Raw genomic sequence first — 22,292 nt, 5'->3', positions numbered from 1 at the left:
GCAGGATATACTTCAGGGATGACAGTTCCAGGGATCCTCTGAAGGAAAACAATCTGGAAAATGATGACAGACTCCAGAGTTCTGGTATTTTAATTCACTGAGTTATCTGATTAAAATGATAAGCAATACTAAAAGGTCCAGGAATTTGTCTGGAATGGCCTTTATATCCTAAGAAATTACAAAATATGAATATGCTAGCATTCACCCAGTAAGTGATGACTGGAAGTTGCTCAGCGAGTTTTCTGGATATTTGTGGGGGCTATAATTAGTTATATTATTAATAGTATGGCTTCCAGCTATCAGGAAGTACCAATATTCCCCAAATAATGTCTTCAGTCAGTCTTAGAAATTCTACCACTGGTACATTGCTTTGTGACACAAAGCTTTCTGGGCAGTCATAAAAGAGTATCCACCAATGGAGTAGTAACATTCCAAGTTGTTACCAGTCAATGGTACTTAGCAAGAAGGTGTACCATCTTCTTTTTCTCCCAGTGTTGCTGAGGCGTGGAAGCCGAAAATGTGTTCACAATTGGCCCCTGAGGGTGACAGGCACAGGCACCACCTAGTGGAGGAAAATACACCAGAAAAGGAAGAAAACTGGAACTATTGCCAACTTCACAGTTTTGTCTGAGGACAGCCTTGATGAGGATTATAGAATCTTAGGAGGTGTCTGTACAAGTGTCTTTAGTGAAGATAATCCCTATGCTACCACAATGTTCAGATTTGAAAACTGATTCTGAGAGGAAAAGTGACTTGCCTAAAGTCACACAGCAAGCTAGTGTCTAGAACTGACATCTCCTAGCTCAAAGTGCATCGCTCCTCCTTTTGCGATACACCGTGGCCTTCTCCAGAAAGCCTCAGGCCTGCTCATAGGTCTTTTCTCCAATGCTACTCTCAGGATGGCTTCCCTTAACCACTCTTTTTCAAATCTTACTCCTCACTCCTCCGGCATCCCCACTCCCACACAGCATTCCTAGACTTCCTTCTCAACTCTTTCTTTATAAACATTCACCTGACATTATGAGATATATATGCTTATTCATTTATAGTCTGTCTCCACCTTCTCCCCAACACCCACTGCCCAGAATATAAACTCCCTGAGGGCGGAGATGTTTCTCTCTTTTGTTGACTACTCTCTCCTCAAGGCCTAAAACTGTACCCAGCATGGAGCAGAAACTCAAAAGATACTTGTTGCATGCTTGGGCAGGAAATAGACAAATTTTACCTGGTCTCTTGTTCTTTGTTTGTATTTCTGAGATTTTTTTACAATGAGCATGCACTGTTTTTTTTTTTTTTAATGACATAATAATGTGTTTATCTTGTTTGCCTTTCATTTTAGTTTTTTAATTTTTTAATTTTTTTAATGTTAAGATGACAGCAATAACTCTTTCCTGAGTTGTAAGGGAGGAAAAGGTAATTCCTGGCTTTGCCAAAAGAGAAAAGTATGTCTAACTCCTAGAGTTATTGAGAGTATTAGAAATAACACGTGGCAATGGCTGGCACACATAATACTGATATGAGTGAACATTTGCTGGGTTACTGCATGGTCTAGATTCCATTACTAAGCATTTTCCACATGGAGGCCCAGTTAATCTTCAAAACAACCCTACAAAGTAACAGCTAGTATTATCTGCACTTTACAGAGGGGAAAAGTGAAGCTTGGAGATACTAAGTAACTTGCCCAGGGTCATGCAACTAGCAGGTGCAATAGTCAGGATTTGACCAGGCAGTTTGATTCCCGAGTCTGGTGATCAACCATTGCAAAATAGTTCCTCAGTAAACATGTGCTCCCTCAGGTCGCTGCCCCAGGGCTCTAGAATGCTCTAGAATTGCTCTCCAGGTAGTTAAGGATGGAGAGAAATAAGGAACCAGAAAAATTGGAACTAAGGGTATGTGGACCTGTGAGTATATGAGTATGTGTGTGTGTATTGTCACAATACTTTTGGGCCTGTCATAATCACTAGCAGATCCTATGAAATTCTCATGAACAGAGCCATTTCACAATATGTAGGGCAGTCCCATACAGCAAATAATTTTCTCACTCAAAAGCTTCTTATTGCAGAGCAAGTCTCCATTTGCCCCTTCTCCATGTTCCTCCTAAGGCTCCCCTCTTCACTTTTATTCCCCTCAAGTTCTCCCTGGATAATCATTTTCACTTGAGTTTGCAACTGTACAGAGAGGAGGGGATGGGGGGCTCCTCAGATCTGAAGCCTGGGCTGCATCACCACCTTCAGTTAATCTTTGTGTGACCTTGGGAGAATCCCTAACCCTAAGCGGTGGTCTCCGTATTTGCAAACCTTTCAGGTCACAGAACACGCAGGGAACTGAGACTTCACTTCCTCCTGTGGCTCTCAAACACTTTTAGTATTTTTAACTTTGTATTATGGAAATCTTCAATGGCACACGAAAGCATGAACAAAAATGTATTAAAGCTCCAAGGTTTAATCACTTGGTTTCAACAACTGTTAGCAGTCTGCTAATCTCTCACGTACCACTACCCCCAGAAAGCCTTTTTTTTTTTTCCTGGAGCTTTTTAAACAAATAAACAAACAAAATAGACAAAACATAATTTTACCCACAAGTACTTCACTATGCATTTCTAACAAATTAGGATCTTTAAAAAAAAACATAAGAACAATATCATGTCACACCTATCATGATTAACAATAACTCCTCAGTGTCAGTCCACGTCCATTTAAACTCTTTGTAATGGAGGAACATATTCGTTTAAACAGAAGCTTGTAGAATCACACAATTTAAGTGGGATAAGGTGAAGGGAAGGAGAGAGACAGAGTCCTGCCCTTTACCCTTGTCCCAGAGGCGTCCTACGATTGGGGAGCACAGTTTGAAAGTCCCTATTTCACCCCTGACCCTCTTTTTGCATCCTGAGAACACTGAGGTCCAGAGAGAAGCGGTAAATGGTCAAGGTCATAAAGCAGTAAGTGGCAGGATTTGGCAGACTTACGAAGTCCCAACATCAAAGAACTCCAGTGAGGTCACAGGCATGAAAAGGTTTGCTAACTCCATAACTGTTTATCATCTACAGTGTGAATGATGACAAAAAAAGCACCTTTCCAGGAATGACCTTGATTGCACTAATCTTTCGCATCTCTCACCTTCTAGCTCCTCCTAACCATGCTGACCTGTGCACTGTGGTCTGACCTCAGCCAACAGCTTCGCCTGCCATTGTCTCACCTGGTTCCCATGACAGCCCATGAGATGGGGACACTGAGAGTAAACATCCGCCAAACCCTCTCTCCCGAGGCCCCAGTGGTTAAGTCAGAGACCACAGGTCACACAGCTCAGAGGAAGCCAAACCAGGACCTGAACTCTGACCTCCTAATTCCCACTTACAGAGCTTCAAAAAAGCCAAGGAACTTACAAGTCAGTTCTCAGCTGCTGGTGTCAGAATCACAGTTGAGCACTTCCAGTAACTGCATCAAGGCAAGAAGCAGAGCTCTTACTACAGTAAGAAGAAAGTTAGGAGAACCTTAGGGAAAGGGAACTAAGTTCCAGAGAAGGGGAAGCTGGTGAGGAGAGAAATAGATGCCTACTGGATTCCTGAGCCCTCGGCCATAGGTAGATTAAGATACAAGCTGCCCATAGAGGGAGTCCTCCTACCTCTGGTACCTGGAGATTTTCTCTTTTCCTTATTGGAGACACCTGCAGCCAGTGCTGGTTTTACAGTGATCTCAAGGTGAGAGGTTTTGAACTAATAGGAACACACATCTTTCTAAAGAACTAGCCCAGGGCAAAGTGAATGGTGAATGCCTCAGAGCTGGGCTTCCCTTTCTTATAATCCTTCTTCCTGTTCAAAGAGGCTTCTGTCTCCAAAACTCCGAGAGATTCATTTGACATCAGGTGCATCCTGTAAAGATGGGGACCACCATGGTCCCACACAGGAATGGCACTGGAAAAAATGAAATGTCAGAACCTGTGGCACCCAGGGGTTTGGAGTGAACAGAGGAATTCAGGATGGAAGAGGGGTCCTTCAGAGTTGGGGCACCAGAACTTTCCTAAAGGCTTAGCTACTACCCAGCTCAGTAAGCAGGGAACATCACTTCCCCTTTGGGCCTCTGCGGAACAAGGGGATGTCAGACTACATCGGTAATTACTTTCACTAGTGGTCCTTCAACATTACTTGAGAAGGTTTTGGGCCAACCCGTTCCCAGGCCAACCCCAGGTCCACAGCATCAGAATCCTTAGGGTGCAGCCCGGGCAAAGGATGTTTTAAAAGCTGGTTATTCCAGGTGCAGCCAGGAATGGGAAGTGCTGGACCAAATGATCTCTCAGACTATTTAGAGGGGACTACCTGTGAATACAGTTTAATTTTGTGTGACCCTGGTCCTCAACTTTCCTGTTGCACAGTGAGCTGTTTGACCCAGATGATCACCGAGTTCATGTCCAGGCTGGCCATACACAACCCATACTCCCGAGTTCTGTATCTACGGGCCTCAATTTTGCCTTCTTCTGTGCAGGGAATAATGGGAGGTGCTTTCCCAGGTTTCACAGCCTTTATCACTTCTAGTTGTTCACTGAGTGGCAGCTCAAGGGAAGGTGAGAGTTTGGGGAGCACCTGGGGAAGGAGCAAGAGGTCGACAGTAGATCTGTGTGGCTTCCTTTTTTGGAGGTGCTTGCTCTCTCTGAATGCTAACTCGTTTTCCTGTTAACAGGTTCCAGTGGTTCTGGGCCTCCTTTGGCTCTTATTACCGAGGGGTCATCCTAGCATGTCAAAGAAGAGAAGATCAAAGTGAAAGAAAGGTATTTGAAGGAATCTAATTATTCCCCAAGATACATTATTTACTCTAGAGAGACTCCCCAGCAACTCAAGAAAGGAAGCCCTACAAACAGTCCCCACTTTTGAAAGCCAAAGCCGGAAACTGGAAAAAGAGATGCAGCTATTTCCTAGATCTGGCTACCCTTGACCAAGTCCCTAATACAAGTTGACACTGCTCTAGGTACTTTTTCATTGAAATATCCTGATGTCATTATGCCCATTTTATAGATAAGTAAACCAAGGGATAGATGGATGAAGTGACTTGACTCAAATCACACAGCATGTAAGAGAAATTCCAGCCTGTCTGTCCGATAATTTGATGTGAAAAGAAAAACAGACCTGCTAGGTCTCATCCAGGGCTTCAGTTGAGATTTATACCCATTTCTCATCCTCTTCAGTCTGTAGGTGTATGGTCAACATACAGAGATGCAGAAAGGAATGGAAATGTTCCACAGAAAGATTAAGGAAGAGCATGTGAATCATTTCTTCTCTCTCCAGAAAGACTGCTGAAAGAGGAAACAAGGACTTGGGTTCACATCTAGGCTCTGTCCACTGAGAACCTGTGGGACTTTAGACCAAGTCATTTCAACTCTCTGAAACTCAGATTCTTCTTTTGTGAAGTACAGGCGATGATACACACTTCTCAGGGTAGTTGTGAGGGCAAAACATGCAGGCACAAGGAAAGGGAGCACCCAGCTAGAGTTGAATTTCTTCATACCTTCAAGTGTTCCCCAGTCCAGAAAGCCAAGACTGAGATCTTTGGAAAATCATGTCTAATAAGAATGAAGTTTGTTGAGCACTTATTACATACCAAGTCCAGTTTTAAGTACCTTCCACATCCAAGTTCTCTTAGCATTTACACCACTCTATGAGATGAGTACTTGTGCCATCATCATTCTGTACATGAGGAAGGTGAATGAAGTCCAGAGAAGTCAACTAGCTTGCTTGCCCAAGGTCACACAGTTAGTTAGGGGCAGAGATTCTACTTACGTAAGCTGGCTACTAAAACTGAGTTCTAACTATTACAATATTCTAGATCCCAGGTAGGACTACAGATATCGGGAGAAAGCCTTGTTAATATATGGACTCCTAGCCATATACTTAAACCCAGCCTTCACTGTTACAGCAATGCTGAAGTGGAGAAAATGTGGGCCCTCTTTTATGAGGGTTGGGTGAATACTAGGAAGCGGGGGCTGCAGAAGGGAAGGAAAAAAAGATTCCTGGGAGTAACCAGCACACTTAATCCAGTCCAACCATTAGAACAAAAGAAAAAGGGCCAGCCAGCAGAGGTGCTGGGTGGGATTCAGGTAAATCCTTTTCTCCTCCTGAGCAGGAATTCCGAATCACTAAGGGAAGGGGAGTGGGACAGGGGTGGGAGGAGGGCAGTACTTATCTTATCTAACAGGTCAGGAGAAACTTTAACAAGATTAACTGCTGCTCAAGGCCTCTGCTCGATGGAGCAAATTGAGTCTTTTGTTTTCCTTTTCTTTCGAACTGGAGGGGTGTTGGGGGGGCAGCTGGGGGATGAGGAACTGGGGTCTGGTTCCTCCTGCCTGGTGTGGTACAAAAGCAAAGGGATGTGTCAGAAACAACCCCCCATCCCCTGACTTGAAAGGGAACCCAAATTGCTATGCATGAAGGCTGAAGGCTGTGTGTGGGTGGTGGGTCCGTGTGGGGTGAGAGGTGATGGTGTTTATGAGACACATTCTCTCAGCAGTGCAGGGGGACAAGGCCTGGAAGTCAGATGCCAGGGATTAAATCCTAGTTCCTGCCGCTGAGGAGCTGTGTCATCTAGCACACGCCCCTCCCCTCTCTGTGTGTCTCTCTCCCCATTCGGCCAAAAGGGAAACTGGCTTGGGTAACCTCTGAGGACCCTTCTCACAGTAGCCTTAAAGGATTCTTCAGTCCTGGAGACCATCCACGGGTGGACCCTCCAGAGAATCCTACACACAGGCACTTTCTAACTTTGGCTTTGTTTTTGCCTGCATAAGCCTTTCCTTTTTTATGTATTAATATATATATTCTTCTCCTTTCCTTTCAGAAAAATAAAAGGCATGTTTTCTGAGCTTCAGAAGCAAACTGCTCCTTCGCTCCTTCCCCCGTCTCTCCGAGCGCCTGTCTGAACTGGTGTCAGTGAAGTTTGAACCGGGGCAGAAATAGCATCCCGGGCGGATCTGGGAGCATAGCCCGCCTACCAGGAGAGGCAAGGCCTGCCTCTGCCAGACGACAGACCCGGTTAACAGCACCGTAAAATTAGACCTTTACGAAACCCAATTGAATCCTGCAGCAAAGAGTGATGTAAGGCAGCCTGGCCTGACAGCAAGACAGCAACTCTCTGCCTGAAATAGCAGCGCGGTCCCTGCTGAGCGATGACTGCTCTCTCAAGATAGGTGACCAGGGATTCCTAGGAAAGTGGCAACGCCCAGCCAGAGAAAGCCAGCAGAGGTCAGGCAGCAAACTGGGCACCTGAGGTCGCAGCGAGAGGGTGAGCCTTAGCACCGGATCCTTGCTGCCCACATCGATCCTGGCTCTCCCAGCCCAAACTTACATGAAGGAGGGAGCTGAAAAAGTACTTCTGCAAAGAACCTCTGTTTGTTTGCTTTTTAATTCAAGGAGAAGCAGGTTCTTTTTAGTCCAACAGCCTGTACCATGTGGAGGATATGCAGAATGAGTCTTTTCTGGCTCAGAGCCAGGTGTTTACACACCGCCAAATCTGGCTCCAACTCAACTAGGGGAGGGAAAAGAAATCCACCAGAATCCTCAGGAGAAAAGCTCCTGGCTTTCTGGTGCTACACGACAGCAGTGCTTTTTTTTTTTTTTTTTTTTTTTCGTTTTGAGAGGAATGTTATTTCCACACATAAAATGGACCAGGCATTTTATACAAGCAATAATAACCTAACGTCCCCCATTCAATTAAAGTATTTTACTGCAACAATCTTTGTGTGAGAGAGTGAATGAGTGCTCAAGAGAATGCGTGTGAAGAGAGGCTGCTTGTCTGAATTATAGACATTTATAAAGCAGTCTCCTGTGGAATCCCAGGTGTTTTATATATATGTGTATATATGTATATACATGTATTTATGTAGACACACTTACATAGCTAAAATGCATTCACTACCCTTTCACTGATGATGCCTGCATAACCCTGTGCTCTCCTCTCTCCGGGGAATGCCTTCCAAATCACTGATACGACAGGTAAAGACTAGGAAAAACCAGACCTACAGATTAAAAAAGAATCACCTCCAAGCAGCAGTCTCTTTGCTTTTTCACATGTTTGGAAAGAGAACTCAACATACTACAGCCCTAAATTATCACCATCGTCATTATTATTAAGGATAACATCTCCTCTGTTCCAAATTAGACCCTCCTCTGGGTAAATAGGGCTTGCGAGTTAAAAGTGAATGAGTTCAGTTTCCTTCTTCTTCCCGGGAAAAAAAAAAAAAAAAGGAAAAATAGCAGGCGATGACGTCAGTTGTGGGTTGTTGGGGGGAATCACTGTATCGCTCTCCTTTGATAGCTGGAACGCGGGGGCTTTGGGAGACGTATTCTTGGGATAGCAGCAGAGTGTGTGTCTCCTAAAGGGGTCTTCATGTCAATTGGATAGTCAGTGCTACATCTGTGAAAGTCCAAGCCATGGAAAGACAGGAAGAAGCAGAATTGCCCGAAGAGCTCAGAGCTTTCCCTTCTAAGAAAGTGTGTGTGTGAGGGGGTGGGATCGCAAAACGCCTTCACACGTTTCCTGGCTGCAGTGAAGGGGGAACCCCTACTCTCACTTTAAGACGTCCCAGGACATGGCAAGATTGTTTGTGCAGAAAGGGAATCTCCCAGACAGAAAAGGCAAAACTTTCCTTCTCTCTTCCAGCGCCGCCCCCACCTCCGCTCCCCAGTTTTATTAAAGGCATTTCCACAGATTCATTTAGAGGGGGAAAAATGGATGCAGAAGCATTTCTAAGGTTTGCAATCCTCGCAAAGTGTCCGGTTTCACTATAGGCTTTGCTGTGGAACAGCGAAAGGGAGAGAGAGGGAGGTTGAGGAGGGAGAACTCAAATTCATTACGGGCTTATAAAGTTCCAAATGAGAAAAGCGCCCCGTTTCGCAGCCGCGTCTGGGGAACGCTGGCGGGGTGTGCATTAGGAAGGTCTCGTCCCAGCCCCGAGTGACAGGCAATGGGCTTTAAAAGCTAGGACATAGGATGGCGGGGAGGGGATGAGGGTGAGTCCCAGAGGCAGGCTTCAATCAGTGAGCAACTTTGGGGCACTTCGAGGACTTCTAAGTCCTGGCGATTACAACAACCTTGCCCTTGCCGGCTTTCGGGGGAATGGGGCCTAATGTAGGGGAGTTACCCCTATTAAAATGTCAAAGAAATCAACGGTCCCCAAGTCTCCTTTCACAAGCATCTCAATTGGGTCATCCTCCCTTTCATCCCAAACGGAGAGAGTGCATCTGACCATTCGGAGCACGGGTTACGTGCCCTAGGCTCTCCGGGAACCAGCCTCACTGGCCGAGGGTCCGCGGGGCCGCCAGGAGGACTCCCCAGGTTCCTCCCAGGGATCGGGCAGTGACGCCTTCCAAGTGTGCCCATTCCACTGATGGGGCAAAGTGAGGCTCTCAGCTCGCCCGGATGTCTCTGCAACGCTCGCGGGGCAGCTACCGCACAGACACGCCCGCAAGCCCCCGACCCGCCTGCCACCAGCGCCCAGACACCCGCGCGCTTCTGGGGCCGCAGGGACGGTGCAGCGCCCGCCGGGGCGCCCTCGCCTACCTGTGATCACTGCCGGAGACCTCTGGCCCCCTTCCGCTCGCAGCCACACTTGCAGCGTGAACGCGTCCCGGGGCAGCTCGAGGTCGGCCCGGAGGCGCAGCTGCTCGCCTCGCCCGCTGAAATAGAGCGCCCGGCTCGGCGGGCTCGGCTCCTCGGCGGCGCCCCTCGCCTCCCGCTGCTGCCGCCGCCGGGGGACGCGCACGGCTTCCCAGGCACCGCCCGGCGGCGGCGGCGGCGGCGGCGAGGCGCGGCGGCCGCGGGCCGCCCGGGTGGCGCAGGTGGCCGGGCCGGCGGCGGGGCGAGGGGATCCGCCGGCCCGCGGGTCTCTCCGGGCCCGGCGGGGACGCTCGGCCAGCCCGCAGCCCAGCGCGGCGCTCAGCAGCCCCAGGTGCAGCACCCAACTCCAGAGCCGCATGTCCGACGGTTCCCCCCGCCCCCCCTTCGCCCCTGCACCGCCGCCCGGAGCTGCCAGCTTTGGGAGCCTCGGCGCCTCGACTTTCTTCGCTTCTTCACCCTTCTTGCGCGAGCCCCCCCTTCCACTTGCTTTTTTCTTTTCTTTCTCGCTTTCCTCCTCAAGGTGTGTGCTCCACTCTCCCCACCTTTGAAAAATACAGCCCAACTCCTCCTGGTTGGCAATTAATTTCTCTCCCCGCTCCTTTATCTGCCTTATTTCCCCCCCTAACAGCTGGTTGCCTTCCTCCTTGTTTTATTTCATTTTATTTTATATGATTTCTCTCTCCTAAAAAAAAAGCTCCTCTAAGACTGATCCGCTGAATTCCCTCCCCCCAAAAGATGCTCTAATTTATTTATTTTTTGCGTCCTTTATAACACAAGCCACAGCCCCCTTCCCCCCCCCCCAGTCCCCCCTCCCCTCCCTCCTTCTTCTCAAAATGAAAGGAAAGAGGGGGAAAAAATCCCTCAGAAGATGAGTAAACAAGCGTATGCTAATCTGCTCCCCAGCGCTCCACCTTCCCAATTGAATGAGTCCCTGTTAAAACTGCGGGGATCATGACTAATCAATCAGTTTGGAGAGGCCGAGCTACCCAGCTTTCCTTCACTTTGCCGTTTGCCTCCTTTCCTTCGCTCCCGCTTCTCCACCCCCTCCCTTTCTTCTTCCTTTTTTTTTTTTTTTTAAGAAGACAATCTTAAAGTAACAATTTAATGAAATTCTGTACACACCCCCTTACGGTCCTCCCAGCTCTCTTCATTCCTGCTCAAAACACACATTCCTGTTTTTATTTTGTTTTGCTTGCTTTTTTTCCCTCCCTCACTCCCCCCACTTATTATTATTATTATTATTATTATTATTATTATTATTATTTCTGGTGGCGGAAGAAAAATCTCTCTCTTCTCTTAGGATCCCCTTTGCACTTTGCCGGTAAACCTCATCCTTTTCTATAGCACATAAAGAGTCTTGAAACTTGATTCTTAGATTTTTAAAAATTCTCTCTCTCTCTGTCTCTCCCTCCCTCCCTCTCTCCCTCTTTCTCTTTTTCTCAGTCTCCCCCTCACTCTTCTTCCCCCTTCCTCTCTCCTCTCCCTTTACCTCTTTCCTTCTTCTTTTCCCTCTTTTTTTGCTTCCTCTGTCCTTTTCTCTCTCAGAATTTCCTTAAAGTTGTACAATGATGAACCATTCCCCTCTTTTCTGAGCCCCCAGATAAGGCTGACTTCAGCTAACTCAAATGTTTCCAAAGTCCTTATGGAATCATCAGAAGAAAATAGAAGAAAGGCACTGTCCAGGACATCCGCCTTTCAGAAGCTGTAGTCCTAGTGCGACTGGGTCTCTGAATTCCCCTGAATATTCTTTAAAATACTCTGTTGGTCATTAGAAATTATTTTAATTTTATAGGAAGAAAATGAGAGAAAAATATTAATTTGCCTAATTTTTTCAACTGAAGCAATTCAGGTCCTCTGAAATTGTTAAAGTCACAGGTAAGGATCTGACTATTTGCTGCTTTGTAGGTCTGTTTTTGAACTGGGACATACGTGTAATATATTTTTTTCTTCTTTTTTCCCCCTCTTTATAGAACTCAAAAGCTCCCCCTTATGGCAAAACAGATCCTCTTTTATTTTGTCCAAGTGTTTAATAAGTCAAAACGTGTTAGCAGTGGTGGATTACAAACTATTAATTACCAATCTATTCCAATAAGGTAGTGATAAAAATATTCTGTGTGAAGTTTGCATGTGAATAGCGTGCTGAAAGCCTGCAATGAAATTAACTCCACTAAATTGTAACTTTCTTCTCCAAGTGCTCTTATCTTCCGAGCTGCTCCAGATCTTTCTTGAGAGCTGGGAACATTGCTACACGCTCAGGAAGAGAGAAAACCAGGGAGGAAGAATGTTTGTTGGTGAAAGTATGACGATTTGTCGGATGAGCAAATGACTCAGACATCCCCTCTATGAAAGCTGGAATGCGATATATGCAAAGATCATGGAAGCGTTCTGAAAATGGGAGATCTCAGATTCATACCTTCCTAGTTTAGAAAGAAATTGCTCTATAGTCTTAGACTAAGAACGTTTGAACTATGTTTCTGTAGTCATAAAATGAAAATAGCACCATAACCTAAATGTGTTTCCAGAGACTGGCTGGAGGAAAGAAAATCTTGGATGCACAATGTCATGAATAAAGAATTCGCCTAAGCAAATCTTTGACTTTTTGCAACTCCAAGTCATCTGTAAAAGGCTGCCATTGGATAAAAAGAGAGCTATGTTGAACAACATAAATTGTATCATTCAAAATCCCGCTTCCTCTCCAATAGAGGCTGGATCATGACTACTGATTTACTTCAGTTGTGGCAATTAGGCATTTAGAAACTGCATGTCTTCCAGGGGGATTTTTAGTCATTGTATGCAGTAATTTTGAATATTCCTAGACAACTGGGAATTATTCAATGCTCAGACCAGCAGTGGGAGCACAAGATTTTTCCTTCTCATTTCCTACTCCCTTCAACTCATATCAGTTCTCTGGCCTTGAGTAAGTCACTTCATTTCTCTTCCCTTCCGCTTCCTTACCTTTAAAATGGGAATATCTACTTGGCAAATTTATTTTGAAGACAAGATATGCTCTGGAGTATAATCTTTTGTAAACAATAAAAATGATATATGAATACCATTTGTTCTGTTGTTGTTGTCAAAGACAAAGGGCTCCTCAGGTTCTTAAAGACAAACAAGAATTGAAGAGGCCAAGTTATTTCTCTCCTCTAGGAGGCAGGAAAACGAAGGGACAGTGAAGTTCATGTCTTATAGCTCTTTGAGCTCCTTGATCTCAGTCCCCAAATGCATTGGGATCACTTGGCAAGACATTTCACTTATCGATTCATTGAACATACATTGACTATTTGTTTCCATCTGTCTTGGAAGCCATTCTAACTCTTTATGCATATATGTATGTATGTATTTGCTTGTTTTTAATTGAGTGCATAAAATTAGATAAAATTTAATTATTGGTTCATGACTCACCCTAACCCTTGATCTATGACTGACATTCATATATATATGTATATATATAAGACCTTCATATATATATACACACACACGTGTGTGTGTGTGTGTGTATATATATAATGTATCATGTGCTGCTATCCCTTTTTTACTCCAACACTTGATCTTTTATGGATGTGTTCCCTCTGTTTTAATCATTTTTAGTAGAAGAGCAATCATTTGAATGTCAGGTGACTCAGAATCTAATTCTGCTTTGTGTAGGGTCTTTAGATCTCATTCTATTCTCATGTAAAATGAAAAAAACTGGAATCAAATATTCCTAAGATCATTTCCAGATTTGAGATATAATGGAGCCTCTAACTATTGGAGTAAGGCAACAATTCCCATCTAGTCATCCCATATTCAGTTAGTTTCCTTCCATCCAGTCCCCCTCCCCAGGGATTCCTTTAAGTTCATGGGGATTTTTGTCCTAAAAGGTACTTTGACTCTGTTTCTTTACTCTTATGATATACTTCTTCAATGTTCATTTTGTTTGGTAATTACTAAAAGCATTTTTCCAGAAAGGACATAAGGTTCTATTGGAAGTTAGAACAGTAACGTCAAAGTAGGGCCCTAAAGATTGATACTGATTTTAATGTGGGTGGGTGAGGGTGGTTCAAAGTACGTTTCAGAGTCACCCTGACCTGGGTTCCTATGACTCTCAGCAAATTGCTTAATTTCTCTGAGTCTCTGTGACCTTACCATGGAGTTGTCATGAGGACTAGATTAGTGTGTTGCATGACATAGTAGGTCCTCAATAAATAAGTACCCTCTCTTCATTTCCACAGATCTAAATTTTAATGGCCCTTTGAGCTTTTTTCCTCAGCTCTTCTCTGGAGCCAGAGCCCTATGTATTTCTTATGTCAAGCCAGATGGATAATTCTCATCTTAGAATTCCTAAAGCAAACATCGTCTGTCTCACAGAATCTGGAACTCACTGAGATAGGATCTCCCATTGTTCTTAGTGTAGTGTACTGTTTATATCTTTCCTCCAAGATTAGAACCTTTCGAGGGTGAAGACCTTTAAAGGCAAGAATCTTCAAGGGCCAGTTCTGTCACCTGCTCGGAGAATCTTCAACTAACTGCACCCCTCCCGGAGCGGCCTGAAGTGCTCCCTCCTCTGGGCTCTTGTTGAACTTCCTCTGAATTTCTATCAGCACACCCTGAAAGCAAACTTTTAGGCATAATTACATATTGGCATGCTTCTTTTTTCCATTTGGGTCAGAGACTGTTGTATTCATATGTGTTCTTTCCCAGCTGCCTAGCTCAGCGCTGTGCATAAAGATGTTTGTCCACAAACCCTGTTGAATTTAAGTATATATATTTATATATGTTGTAGAACTTCTTTATTTTCTCCTGTGGTGCCAATCATGGTGCTATGAGTCCATTAGTTTCTTAATAAACAATTAATTTAATTTCTTTTTTCTCTGCCTCAGTTTTCCCAGATAATGCATCTGTGAACACCCTGACAGATACAGTTCATCAGTTGCTCAAGTGATGGTCATTAAAAAGAATGTAGACTTTGGAGTAGAATAAATTGGGTTCAAATCCTATCTTTGCTAAATAGCAATTACAGTAACAGCTTATGCTGATTGAGTGTGCACTGTGTTCCAAGCAATATATAAGCGCTGTTTATTGGAACGATCCCATCTAATCCTTATAACAAACTTACAGAGGAGATCTAACAGTCATCCCATTTTGCAGGAGAAAAAAACAACAACACTGAACTGGAGAGACTAAATAAATAGTGGAGAGCCCAGCCAATCCAAATCTAGCACTCTGTGTACTAGCTCAAGGCAATAGGAAAAACAACTTAACCTTTTGAATCTCATTTTTCATTTTTATGGATTTCATGGGGTTATCTAGAAGATTAAATAAGACGTGGATATCATGTTGCACAGTGATGAGTACATATGTCAGTGGTGTTGGATAAACATTAACTTCTTTACTTCCCCCCAACAGTACTTTAGTTGTATTAATTTAACATATATACTAGAGTTGACAATTGTAATAATCACACCAGCAGTCATAATGACTCCCTCATATTAAGCACCCACTATGTGTTGGACCCTGTACTAAGTTTTTAACTTCACAAGACTAGGAGGTAAGTCTGAATCCAGTTTATCTGAAATGCCCATAAATTTTCTATCTGTCCTTCTGTCTTCTTAAATCATATGAAAAATAAATTTACTCACAGCGCAGAGTAGTTTTCAGAATCTCCAAGATCCTTTGGAAACAAAAATTAATACAGTGATTTACGTATTGCTGTTCTGAGGTTAGAGCCGCACAGAAAGAGAGCTGGTGATCAGATTGTTTGCCTGTAGGGGGTAGATAGGGGGTTGGGAGTCAGGGACTTCTGAAACTAGAAGTGAAGATGGTGACCTCAGGATGTTTTCCTCTGTATGTTTTTGAAATTTTTGTGTCCAGTGGTGGTTGACTTAGAATCAACTAGAGTTCTCTCTTAACCTTCCTGCAGGTTTAAGACTAGGAAACTGAAACAGAAATGTCTGCATTACAACCCTGGTCCTTTGACTCATGCCAAGGTGCCCTATTTTGTTAATCTCAGGTGCCCAAGGCATTTCTTATGCATAGAATTTTAATTAAAGATGAAGACCACTAATTTACACTGCATGCTTTTAAAAAATTGTAAAAAGGCATATTATTTTATAAATTTCATTTATTATTCCTTTAGTAATAATAATTAGGTATGATTTAGTATGACAGACACTATTCTGATTGGTTACATATATTTAATTTTACATTCATTCAATTCTCAAATTATGATCTGTAATGTTTCTTATTTTCCTCAATTTTTTCAGATTAAAAAAATGAAGCTGAAAATAATGAGATTTTTAAAAAGTTGGTGAGATTCCATGACACATTTGAACCAAGGCTATCTCTCTCCAAAGTTCACATTCTTAACTGTTTGGCTGGCCTGCCTCTAATCCACCTTTAATCTTGCTATTGTTTTAAATTTTAATCAGGAAAATATCTCGATATCCCCTGGAAGAGGAAGCTTTGTGAGAAATCAGAAATGGGCAATGGTGGGCGTCCCCTTCATGCAGTGCATGTTGCAGTGTTTTGTTGAGTGGAAAATGAAACGTTTGATAACCCCTTCTACTTAATTCCAGGACAAATGTATCTTGTGGTTTATTTGAGAGGAGGCCTTGAGTCATATAATGGACAATGCTTTCAGATCTGTTTTTTTTTTTATTTTTTTTTCAGAAATTGCAGAATCTCTGTCTAATTGGCCAGTTTTATATCAACTGAGGTTGAAGACGTGCAATTTTTCTTCAGTGAAGACCTTCTCATGGGAAACTAATTCAGCAATGCTTTGTGATGAGCTCAATCTACAGCAATTGAGAATAGCATGACTTGCTGAGTCCCTTCTCTGTGCCATGCGTGGACCTAACCTACAGACTCACAGCAACTCAAATAGGTAGGTTTTGCTTTGTCTGTTTGAAAAGATGGGAAACTCAGGTTCAGAAAGAGGCAGCAATTTACACGGAATCACCTTGCCAAAAGATGTATGTTCAAAGAAGAACTCTAACCTATGTGCTTTGACTTCAGTCGAGTGCAAATATCTTCATAACATTGTTCTTGATGAAACATTAAAAGAAATCATTCCTAGAGGATTAGTTTTTATCCCTGTCTCTTGTATTTTAGATTTATACTCCTGTATTCCCTTCTGTGCCACACTTCAAGCTTCTGGAAGATGAGACCTGAGTCTTTTGTCTTTTGCAACTTTTCATGGGATTTACCCTCTGTGTTTTTTGTTTTTTGTTTTGTTTTGTTTTGTTTTTTGAGATGGAGTCTTGCTCTTGTCACCCAGGCTGGAGTACAGTGGCAGGATCTCAGCTCACTGCAACCTCTGCCTCCCGGGTTCAAGCGATTCTTCTGCCTCAGCCTCCTGAGTAGCTGGGATTACAGGTGCCTGCCACCACGCCTGGCTAATTTTTGTACTTTTAGTAGAGACAGGGTTTCACCATGTTGGCCAGGCTGGTCTCGAACTGACCTCAGGTGATCTGCCCACCTCGGCCTCCCAAGTGCTGTGATAACAGGCGTGAGCCACTGTGCCTGGCCTACCCTCTGTGTTTTATACTGAATAGGAGTTGAGTGAACATTTGGTGAACTCTGTGAAACTTCCATAGCCCTTAGCTATGTCTGACTTCCAGAATTTTGTCATGCTTCTCCTACACCTTAGCTTGAGTCCTACAAATTCTTAAAATTCATTTGAAGAAAGTCCTGACTCTTTCAGGAAAGTTTCCTTATACCTTCCACCAACTGGAATTAATCTCTCCCTCTTCTGAAGCTCTCATACCTAATCCCCAAGCCATTGAGCCAGCACTGTCATGCACAGCCTTATGTTGCTACTTAACTTGTCACGTGGACATAACCTTAGCTAGATGGTATATAAAGACAATGTTAGCCGTTAGTATCTGACACACCATCTCATTGTAGTTTTTTTTTGTGTGTGTGTGTGTAACAGAAAGTGCTTTACAACTTGTTAAATCTAACACTCTTGATTCACAAGTAAAGATCCACAGAGGGGAAAGGACTCTCCCAAAGTCACACATCCAAACCATCCCAAAGTGAGAATTTCCTAACCAATATGCTTCCTACTAAAATGCTGCTTCTGTTATTGCAGATGATGATAATTCATTTATTTATCAATAATTATTTATCAATTGTCAATTATGTGCCCAACAATATGTTAATGCCTGGCTAGCTGACTAGCATGATTTTTCATTCTTAAAATTATTATTAGTATTGTTATGAATAGTGGACATTTATTGGTGTTTTATGGGGTGAGTGTTTATACATTACATTATTTAGTCTTTATAAGAACCCTAGGATGCAAGTAATATGATTATCTTCATTTTATAGAGAAAAACATCTTTAGACTACCGCATAAATTTGCAACAATCAAAAACCAAGTACAATTGGCTCCAAAGTTCATATTTCTTAACCTTTAAGATAAACTACAGCAATGAGAAATTTGAAATTTCCTTCATGATAACTGGAGATTTACTGTGCAGTGCCTCAAGTCAGTCCTTAACTTCACTGATAAAGGGAACCAGCAGTGGCCAGCCCTTCAAACTTAGGTCCATATGCGATACTATTACAATGAACATTGAGAGAAAGCATCACATAATCCTGGGAGCATACAGACCCTGGATTGACTTGGACCATGCATAAAAACACTAATTTTATTTTATTATTTTTTTCTTTTAATTTTTATATTTTTATAACTTTTATGTTCAAAGGTACATGTGCAGATTTGTTATATAAGTAAATTATGTGTTGCAGGGTTCGATGTATACATTATTTTTTCACCCAGGTAATAAACCATAGTACCTATTATTTTTCGATCCTCACCCTCCTGCTGCCATCCACTCTCAAGTAGGCCCTGTTGTCTGTGGTTCCTTTCTTTGTGTTCACATGTATTAATGTTTAGCTCCCACTTATAAGTGAGAACTTGCAGTATCTGGTTTTCTGTTCCTGTATTAGTTTGCTTAGGATAATGGCCTCCAGCCCCATCTGTGCTGCTACAAAAGACATGACCTGATTTTTTTTTTTTTGATGGTTGCATAGTATTCTATGGTGTATATGAACCACATTTAAAAAATTCAGTCTACCATTGATGGGCATTTACAATGATTCCATATCTTTGCTATTGTGAATAGTGAAACCACTAATTTCAAACAGTTAATAAATAATAATAACTTTCGACAGTGGCCCTAGTTTATGGAGATTACTTTGTGCTCCTCAGAAGAAAGGGAAACTTAAACTTATTTTACACTGTCATGTTGAGAAATGATGAGCTCACACTTGGATCTGCTCTTGCAGTGTTCAGTAGGGCCATGGGAGAGACTAGACTGGTTGAGTAACTCTAATGGGACTCAAGAGTCCAGGCTCTGGTCTCACTTCTGCCACTAAATTCCTGTGTTGCTTTAGACAGATCTTTTATTTTTCTCTTCGAGAACGTGCCAGGACTTTGGAAATGGAAACTGATATGGTTCTTGCTCTTATGGGCAACAGATAAGCCCTAGTATAGCTGTTCTCTAGGACCACTGTCCTTTCTGTTCTATAGAATCAAAGTCCTTTCTGATTGGTTGGTTGTCTATGAACTGCACAGTATTAAATGGCTCTAAACATTACCCACTTTCCTATACATTATTAAATGACTCTGAACATTACCCCATGTTTATACACAATTTCACATCTTATTTTATACACTTGGTAATTTCCTTCCTGATTCCGATGATAATCCTGTTAAGACTCCCAGATGATGTGCCCACTAAGAGTCCTACCCATTCAGTTCTTACCTGATTCTCATCAGCACTCTAGAGTCATTCCATATTACTTCTGAACAGTTCAGGATGGTAATCTAGGTCTTGAAGTTCAATGGGCTATGAGTATGAAGCGGTTCTCTGGACAACAGCCTTACCCAGCCCATCAGGTTTCAACCTACCAAATTATCTCAACACCTTTCTCAGACTACCTGGTCACTGTCATGCGTACGTTCTCAAAGGCAGTATTAACTGATTTTTATGTCCTGCATCATGATATTCATCATTTAGAGGGGAGAGAGTGAACACTATCAACCCAGATAGACAAGTGGAGAAACCATTGGGTGGTTATTACCAGCCAAGTTACTCAGCATCTTCATGAGAAGTCGGTTAACAAACTCTTGTGGGTAGAGAAGCAAGATTGGAGAGAAATGAAAAGTTCCTATGCCAGGAGCAAAAGTTCCTCCCTGCCACACACTGGCTAGGTTTGAATCCTGACTATATGACTATGTGCAAGAGACTTAACCTATGAGTCAGTTCACTCACTGATAAGACGAGAGCAGTAATAAGAAGATCTGCTGTTTAGGGTTTCTGTGAGTGTTAAATGAATCAGTATTTACTAAGTATTTGGGGCTTGTCTGGTACAGAGTTATCACTCAAGTAATGGAAACTATTTTCATTTTAATAGTCTTTCTACTGAGCTTTCTACACTCCTTAGTGGCATCCTCAGATAAAAATGAACATAGCATTTTTCTACTGAATAAATGTTTATCAATCACCCCACTGGGCACCTGGCAATAGGCTAAGTGTCAAGGATTCAAGTATGACCCATGTCTTCATTAACTCACCTGTCCAATAATAATACTAATAAACATATACTAAGAATCACTAAATGTTGGGTGCTGCATTAACCTAGTCAATCCTATCAACAAAGTCCTGAGTTTGTGCACTCCACTCACTTTTCAGAGAAGAAAATTGACCAGACAGGAAAAGCAACTTATTCACGTTGTTAAAATATGATACAGCTACAATTCAAACTCAGGCAGTTTGAGTCCTGAACCCACCACTTAACCACTTTGCCATATATTTCATTAGAAAAGCAAAATATTAAATAACAACAACAGCAAACTGAGTATGATAGAAACAGGGATTGGGATGGTACATACTGGGGGACCTCTGAAGAAGAGATTGGGAGAGCCCAGGGTAAGCATATAAACATGAGTCTAGAGGACTTTCGTTTTGTCTATATTTTTGTCTTTTATATCCACAATGAAAGTATATTTATGCATAAATTTTAGTTATTTAAAAAATAGAAAAATACTTAAAGATGAATTAGCAACACAGGCTCTTTATATACCCAGTCCGCTTTAGAGTTTGCAAAAAGGCTTTCTCTTTCATTACCTTACTGAAAAATTAGGACCTCCCTCCAAAGGGATGAAACAGCAGGAATCTTTATTAGCCCCACTTTAGAGATGAGAATCTTGAAGCCCAAAGAGGGGAAAGAGTGTCAAGTGACTGGCCTAAGATAAAACAGAAAAGAGGTGGTAAGCCTAGGATTTTTCATGTGAACATTAATTCATGAATTGACTCCATCTTGGCTGGCTAATTCAAGTTCCCATTGCTGCTAGACAGTAAAATTGATGGTGATGATGATGGCGATGATGTGCTAATTAAAATTTCTATGGTGCTTGCTAAGACAATGCACACTGCTAAACTTTAAAGCATCAAATCTTCTCATCACCCATTTGAAATAAGTACAATTCTTAGCCATGTTTTCCTAATGGAGAGCCTGGGGCTTACCAGCAAAAGCTGACTGACTCCCTGGAGGTTATGGTAGGGTTTCAGCCAAAGTCATAAAGGCAAAGAGACTTTGCTTTTACTACTTTGCACTAACGCCTTTCTTGCCAGTCATCAGAAAGGAGAAAATAAACCCACACTAACTCAACTTCAAGGCTAACTCCTGAGAAAACATTCCCAGAGCACCTGAGCTGTTGTCCTGCCCTCATCTTCCTGCCAGCCACTCTACCCATCTGAACCTGTTTCACCGTCTGAGAAATGGAAATGACAATGCCTCCTTCACTTCACAGAACTCAATTCTAAAAAATGATATGATCCAATATACAAAGGAGTCTCTCCACAGAGGCAGCTCCTTCGCTTTGCCTCTTATGTAAATGTCCTCTCTGGCCAAGCAGGATGTGAAGACTAGAGAATAAGCTTTGTGACTTAGAAGCAGACTTGGGAGTACAAAAAGTGTGGATTTAAATTCTGGCTTGGTCACTTACAAGATACATGTCCCTGGGCAAATTACTTAAGCGCTCACTTGGTCTCTGTTTCCTCATCTGTAAATAGGCTTAAAATTATCCACTTTTCAACACCATTGTGAGACACAAATGGGATAGTGCACTAAAGTCCCTGGCGCGGTGCCTGGCACAGAGTACGTGCTTAAAGATGAAGCTGTCTGTGATAGGTGTCCATATCTCACACCACGCTCAGCCCATTTCTAACGCCCAAAACCCACTGAATGATAGAGAGTTACACAACTTTTACAGGAGCCATTCCAACCACAAATACTTGTTCCAAGAAATTCTATTCTATCCAAATGGATTCATTCTCAGTCTATATTTCATGAGGGAAAAAGAGAGATAACATTCCATATTTTCATTAGACCTGCTTTAAATTTTCTTTTTCTTTCCTTCCTTTGTCCCTTCCTCTTTCCTTTCCCTTCCCTTCCCTTCCTTTTCCTTCCCTTCCCCTGCTCCTTCTTTCTTCCTTGCCCTCTCCCGATCGCTTACCCTCTCTCCCTTCCTCCTTCCCTCCCCTCCTTCCCTCTTTTCATCCCTCCCTCCCTCCTTCCTTTTCCTTCCTTCCTTCCTTCCTTCCTTCCTTCCTTCCTTCCTTCCTTCCTTCCTTCCTTCCTTCCTTCCTTCCTAATATACTATTATAGAAATAGTACGTAGGCTCAGAAATAAGGAGAATTGGA

General features: G+C 42.8%; 1 protein-coding gene and 1 long non-coding RNA gene across 2 annotated transcripts in view; one reads left to right on the top strand and one right to left on the bottom strand.

The window, feature by feature from the left end:
* The window catches only part of LOC105487115 (pappalysin 1), a 250,659-nt gene extending 240,308 nt beyond the window's left edge, over positions 1–10,351 (bottom strand). The window contains exon 1 of the mRNA XM_071078810.1: positions 9,540–10,351. Within this exon, the coding sequence (XP_070934911.1) occupies positions 9,540–9,954 (415 nt within the window). The 5' untranslated portion in view covers positions 9,955–10,351. The remainder of the gene's footprint in view (positions 1–9,539) is intronic.
* Positions 3,562–4,761, top strand: LOC105487114 (uncharacterized). The gene is made up of 2 exons (XR_011612998.1): positions 3,562–3,697; positions 4,674–4,761. It is a non-coding gene; the product is annotated as an uncharacterized lncRNA (long non-coding RNA).
* Positions 10,352–22,292: the final 11,941 nt, after the last annotated feature.

The sequence above is a fragment of the Macaca nemestrina genome, chromosome 14, assembly GCF_043159975.1.
Source record: "Macaca nemestrina isolate mMacNem1 chromosome 14, mMacNem.hap1, whole genome shotgun sequence".
Lineage (NCBI taxonomy): Eukaryota > Metazoa > Chordata > Mammalia > Primates > Cercopithecidae > Macaca > Macaca nemestrina.
Note: the sequence above shows the minus strand (reverse complement) of the source record. Positions and strands in the feature narration are given on the sequence as shown.